The sequence below is a fragment of the Anomaloglossus baeobatrachus genome, chromosome 7, assembly GCF_048569485.1.
Source record: "Anomaloglossus baeobatrachus isolate aAnoBae1 chromosome 7, aAnoBae1.hap1, whole genome shotgun sequence".
Classification (NCBI taxonomy): domain Eukaryota; kingdom Metazoa; phylum Chordata; class Amphibia; order Anura; family Aromobatidae; genus Anomaloglossus; species Anomaloglossus baeobatrachus.
The window spans coordinates 13,732,164-13,738,961 of NC_134359.1; the positions used below are offsets into that span (position 1 = coordinate 13,732,164).

Here is a 6,798-nt window from a genome sequence, read left to right on the forward strand (position 1 = left end):
CATTTTAACGCAATTAACGTTACATGCTGCGTTCCTTCCGCTCGGCGGAAGTAAGGCAGCGTCGGCCAGCGGAAGCAACGCAGGTCCATCTATCGCAATCCGTCATCCATACAAGTCTATGGGAAACAGCGGAATCCGTTAACGGATTCCGCTGTTTTCCAAAACGGTGGATTGCAACTGAAGGAAAACAACGCAAGTGTGAAAGTACCCTTACAGAGACGACAAGGATGGAGAAAGTCTCTGTGCCCATTTACACCCATGAATTGGACGAGCCCGAGGGAAGGGGTTAAAATAAAGCGCTCCTCATCCTCATCCCTGTGTCTTCAGTGGGATTTAGCTCATTATCATTTTTAGTCCTGACACAGCAAAATCTGTGCCCCTGCCCCCAACACACCTCATTCTTCCAGGGAGACTGCAATGAGAAAAGACATTTGTTCTCCTCCTTTCTGGAGGCGATGGCAGCTGCCCCCCAATCAGCTGATTCTAAAGACGTCTAGTAGACAATGGACACCAGATCTGGTTTCCGAGCGTTGCGTCACTTTGCACTTTGTCCTTAGAGCGAACCATTGTTTGGGTTGAGCTCACTGGAAAAAAAAGTCAACTCCAAGGAGTAAAATGTGACCAATATGTATGTGCAATGGTCATAATGTGAGATGACGCCATATAAAGTCACCAAACCTCCAGATACGAACAATATACCTGCATCACACTGTGCAAACTATTAATACCGCCACTCATCTTTGGTGGACAAAAGGTTAACAGAATCTAAAAAAACTCTTAGAAGGAAAGAACAGGTTAAACACCTTCTGTATAATTTTCCCATCAAATCTTCAGTTTTGGCAAACACTTGACTAATCCTTGATTACTGATACAAAGTATGAGCTCCGGGCTATATTCTGTGTTATTCAATCCAAGCTTACACTACCGCAAGAAAGACGGAGAAACTGGAGAACCTGGCGACGTCTCCCGTAATCCAGGATCCCAGAGCAGAGGGGCTGTTACATGGATATAATATATATGCCAGACATAGACAGCTGTATGATAGGGGCAGTATTATAGTAGTTATATTCTTGTACATAGGGGCAGTGTTATAGTAGTTATATTCTTGTACATAGGGGCAGTATTATAGTAGTTATATTCTTGTACATAGGGGGCAGTATTATAGTAGTTATATTCTTGTACATAGGGGCAGTATTATAGTAGTTATATTCTTGTACATAGGGGGCAGTATTATAGTAGTTATATTCTTGTACATAGGGGGCAGTATTATAGTAGTTATATTCTTGTATTTAGGGGCAGTATTATAGTAGTTATATTCTTGTACATAGGGGGCAGTATTATAGCAGTTATATTCTTGTACATAGGGGCAGTATTATAGTGGTTATATTCTTATACATAGGGGCAGTATTATAGTAGTTATATTCTTGTACATAGGGGCAGTATTATAGTAGTTATATTCTTGTATATAGGGGCAGTATTATGGTAGTTATATTTTTGTACATAGGGGCAGTATTATAGTAGTTATATTCTTGTACATAGGGGCAGTATTATAGTAGTTATATTCTTGTACATAGGGGGCAGTATTATAGCAGTTATATTCTTGTACATAGGGTCAGTATTATAGTAGTTATATTCTTGTATATAGGGGCAGTATTATAGTAGTTATATTCTTGTATATAGGGGGCAGTATTATAGTAGTTATATTCTTGTATATAGGGGGCAGTATTATAGTAGTTATATTCTTGTATATAGGGGGTAGTATTATAGTAGTTATATTCTTGTATATAGGGGGCAGTATTATAGTAGTTATATTCTTGTATATAGGGGGCAGTATTATAGTAGTTATATTGTTGTATATAGGGGCAGTATTATAGTAGTTATATTCTTGTATATAGGGGGCAGTATTATAGTAGTTATATTGTTGTACATAGAAGCAGTATTATAGTAGTTATATTCTTGTACATAGGGGCAGTATTATAGTAGTTATATTCTTGTACATAGGAGGCAGTATTATAGTAGTTATATTCTTGTACATAGGGGCAGTATTATAGTAGTTATATCCTTGTACATAGGGGCAGTATTATAGTAGTTATATCCTTGTACATAGGGGCAGTATTATAGTAGTTATATTCTTGTATATAGGGGCAGTATTATAGTAGTTATATTCTTGTACATAGGGGCAGCATTATAGTGGTTATATTCTTGTACCTAGGAGGCAGTATTATAGTAGTTATATTCTTGTACATAGGGGCAGTATTATAGTAGTTATATTCTTGTATATAGGGGCAGTATTATAGTAGTTATATTCTTGTACATAGGGGCAGTATTATAGTAGTTATATCCTTGTACATAGGAGCAGTATTATAGTAGTTATATTCTTGTATATAGGGGCAGTATTATAGTAGCTATATTCTTGTACATAGGAGCAGTATTATAGTAGTTATATTCTTGTATATAGGAGCAGTATTATAGTAGTTATATTCTTGTACATAGGGGGCAGTATTATAGTAGTTATATTCTTGTACATAGGGGGGCAGTATTCTAGTAGTTATTTTTTGCATATAGAGGGAACTATTTGAGTAAGAGGCAGTCCTATAGTAAGTAATTGTATGTGATATCATTATAGTAGTTTTTATACAAGTGTCATATTTCTAGATTGACATTGCAGTAAAATTGGGTAAAATAAATGGCTTTATCAAACCTTCTACACTTATTAGTGTCATATTATGCAAACCCCAACAATGACAGCTTTTGGCAGAGGTGCAGCTCTTCATGCCCGCTACCTTTTTTAGAATTAAGCAATGTGTGATTAAACAGTCATACCCCCATCTCATTGTAGATTGTAAGCTCTCACGAGCAGGGTTGTATTTTTTTCCCCTCTAAATATTGTATTTCTATAACTGTTACTTGTTTGTATATGATCCTCCTGAATTGTAAAGCGCTACGGAATATGTTGGCGCTATAGAAATAAAGATTATTATTATTATTATTATTATAACCATCTCAATAATTTATAGCCAGAAACTTGTCATGGAGCCTAACAACAAGATATGGATTTATCACTTTGCTCTGAGGATCAGAGTGCTGCCCCCAGTGGTGAAAATGTAAACTGCAGAATTCTTCCTCTGTTACAAACCTCCAAATAATGTGTGCACATTCACAGTGGAGCTCCAGAGAGGTGCAGCAATGGGAGTGTCTGCGGAAGAGCAGACAGGGGTGCAAGGGTTAAGCAGCCATGTCCACCGTTTAATAAGGCTTCGTCTACATGTCGGCTCTTGTACCTGGCGCAATGCACACTGGCAGGGCTGTCAGTCACATCTGCAGGGCTTCAGCACAATCCCTGACACCATTCTGCTGTTTTATTAGCCATAAAGAGTTACATAAGCCATTGTGTGCCAGCTTCACCTCGCAGGGATTGCAGAGGGCAGGCTGCCAGCTAGACGTAGGTGGATCACTTGTAGCTGCTTAACCCTTCAAGTGCTGAACAAACATGGAAAGCTGCAATAAATGGCTTCTAGACTCAGAACATTTATATAATATATAATGCATTCATCAATTGTCATGAGAGCACCAACATATACCAGAGAGCTGCACACAGGATGCACTCAGGCTATACACAGAGGGTCTGCCCCACTCTCCAGTGCATTGTTGGGAGGGAGGTTTCAGGTAGGTGCAGCCATTGTTATGGGGGCTGAAGAGCACAAGATGCAGGAGGGTTGGGCTCAGCAGTGTCATGAGAGCACCAACATATACCAGAGAGCTGCACACAGGATGCACTCAGGTTATACACAGAGGGTCTGCCCACTCTCCAGTGCATTGTTGGGAGGGAGGTTTCAGGTAGGTGCAGCCATTGTTATGGGGGCTGAAGAGCACAAGATGCAGGAGGTTGGGCTCAGCAAAGTGTCATGAGAGCACCAACATATACCAGAGAGCTGCACACAGGATGCACTCAGGCTATACACAGAGGGTCTGCCCACTCTCCAGTGCATTGTTGGGAGGGGGGTGTCAGGTAGGTGCAGCCATTGTTATGGGGGCTGAGGAGCACAAGATGCAGGAGGTTGGGCTCAGCAAAGTGTCATGAGAGCACCAACATATACCAGAGAGCTGCACACAGGATGCACTCAGGCTATACACAGAGGGTCTTCCCCACTCTCCAGTGCATTGTTGGGAGGGGGGTGTCAGGTGGGTGCAGCCATTGTTATGGGGGCTGAGGAGCACAAGATGCAGGAGGTTGGGCTCAGTAAAGTGTCATGAGAGCACCAACATATACCAGAGAGCTGCACACAGGATGCACTCAGGCTATACACAGAGGGTCTGCCCACTCTCCAGTGCATTGTTGGGAGGGGGGTGTCAGGTAGGTGCAGCCATTGTTATGGGGGCTGAGGAGCACAAGTTGCAGGAGGTTGGGCTCAGCAAAGTGTCATCAGCCAATGTTAGAGGGGAGGATTCCGGACACAGAGGCGTGGACCCTCCATCCCCCGGGGGGTTCACAGCCCAGTTATGGGACTTTGCGCATTAACAGGTTATTAACCAATTCACCCAAGATTTCATGGGAGAAAAAAAAAAAAGTCCCTAAATTTATCATGGACCCTTGAGATTATGTGACCCATAATAACAAAGACTGCGCAATGTATACATTGTAACGATCCATGGGGCAAGCAGTGCGCATGCCAGTCAGGAGGTGCAGGGTCACAAAGGGTTAATCTGGAGCCATCATCTGTGGAACTGGGACGATTGTTATCACTGTGTACAATGGTCACTCCCTCTGTCTGGCAAACAAACAGTTAAACATTGGTAAACTTCCTCCAAACCGTCATGTCTGCAGCTTGCCATGAGCCTCACACTTTTTTTCGGGGGGCAAATTCTGCAACCTGGGAACCCTTCACTATGATCAGTGGAGAAACCCAGAATTAACCATTTCTAAAGCAAAACAAACTGATGTCATTGTGGCATTAACCCTTCATGGTCCCAGGGTGTGTATACTTCTGCATCCCACATGGGAAGTTTACAAACTACAGTGTAAAAAATGACACAAATCCCGCAGGGACATCATCACCCACCTGGGCAGAGAGGGAGAAAGTTGTGAAAAGTTGCAGTTTGTATCTGTGTGGACACAATTTGTGCAGAAATGCTGAAAAGAAGCAAAACATTCTGAGCTGTGGATTGATTGACAGCTGTCATTCAGTGACGTCCAGCGACACACACTAATGATTGACAGGTCTGCTGCAAAGATCAGGCACAAACTACCAATGTATGTGGAATTAATAAATATAAAATAAGAAGGCACTCACCTATCTTCACCTGGTCCCTGTAGATCTTCTCGTTCAGGCAGACCCCCCTGCCATGGAGCAGCGCATGCAGGGGCTTCTCTTCCCCCTGTTTGGGCAGGCAGCGGAGCCCCCCGGCACAGCGCTCAGTGTAGACCCCACAGGACTGCCCCTCGGCCAGGGCACAGGTCATGCAGCAGCCACAGCCCGGCTCCTTCACCAGCTCGCAGCCCACGGGGGTCGGGGGGCACATGGACATCGCCTTCTCATCACAGGGCTCACAGTGCACAAAGGAGCCCAGACACTGGCACAGCCCGAGGCACAGGGTCAGCAAGAAGCAGACAGACAGGATCATTGTGCAGGAGGTCTGGGAGGGGGCTGCTCCAAATACAGGGGAGAAAAGAATCCAAAATGTGCCAACAACCAGCACAAAAAACAAGGGCAGCCCTGGAGAAAGTGTGCAAAAAAGAAGAAAAATGCCCAGTGCTGTCAGCCAGGTGTGACTAGGAGCGGGCACGGGGGTCAGACCTGTTGCTGCAGCCAAGTCTATGGTGCAAAGTGTAAAGCAAAAAAGGCTCTGGATCACAGGCGTCTCTCCTTGTATTTCATGCACAGTAATCCAGTAATATTGCTGCAAAAAGTCTCCTGTAAATGCTGAAAATTCCTCAAATTCTGCAAAAAATGTCTATATATATTTATAGAAAAAGCTAAACCTGCAGCTGATTACAATCTTTACTGGGCAGAGGAAAAAAGGCGATAAAGTCAGAAGAAGGCAAATACTTTGTAAATCTCCCAACAGTTGTACCCTGCAGAACTTTCTAAAGAGACTGATTACTGAGAGGCAAGCTGTCTTTTAAATAGACTTCTCCTGGCTGCCTGCCAGCCTTACTGCAATCCGATATCACGACAGCCAGGCTGAATAGCTGCCAGTAACCAGGCAATATAGTGGAGCAGAATATGACCAGGTCTCAGGCGGGATTAACCCCTTGTTCCCTGCAGCAGACAACAAGCTGCTGCTGCTGACTTTAATCTCAACTTCCCCAAACGTCTCCACCTTCCCTCCCTGCAGTCTTTATTTTCCCCTTCTTTTCTCTATCTCTCTTTTCTTAAGAGTGGATTGAAAGTTTCTTACAAATCACTGAACTGTTTTATGACAGCAGAGTGTTTTTTCTTAAAATCCTGAGTGCAATGTGTTAAGAAAGTTTCCCTTCAGCGGAGGAATGTGAACATGTGGACTGTGGGGTGGGAAGGGGTTAATTTCAAGGAGCAGCGTTCAGGGTTTCTTTGTGCGACTGTTTCTTTATTTTGAAACTGTTTGTTTGTTTGTTTGTAACAAGTTTTGTTTGTAATTTGTTCTTGCATTCTAGGTTCTTGTAGATCTGGGAGCGGAGGGGTTAATCTCCCCGTAGCCGGTGGGCATCTGAAAATAGCCCCTTAATATAAGATTATTGGCAGAGGTGCTGGGCAAGGTGAAAAGTACTGGGTTGGCAGTAAAAAGATAATGCACAGAGCCGGGTGCCAATTTAGGCTG

General features: G+C 43.3%; 1 protein-coding gene across 1 annotated transcript in view; it reads right to left on the reverse strand.

Annotated features, from left to right (window-relative positions):
- IGFBP5 (insulin like growth factor binding protein 5) overlaps positions 1–6,082 on the reverse strand; it is a 28,062-nt gene extending 21,980 nt beyond the window's left edge. Inside the window, exon 1 of the mRNA XM_075317046.1 lies at positions 5,292–6,082. Coding sequence (XP_075173161.1) covers positions 5,292–5,622 — 331 coding nt within the window. The 5' untranslated portion in view covers positions 5,623–6,082. The remainder of the gene's footprint in view (positions 1–5,291) is intronic.
- Between the last annotated feature and the right edge of the window lie 716 nt (positions 6,083–6,798).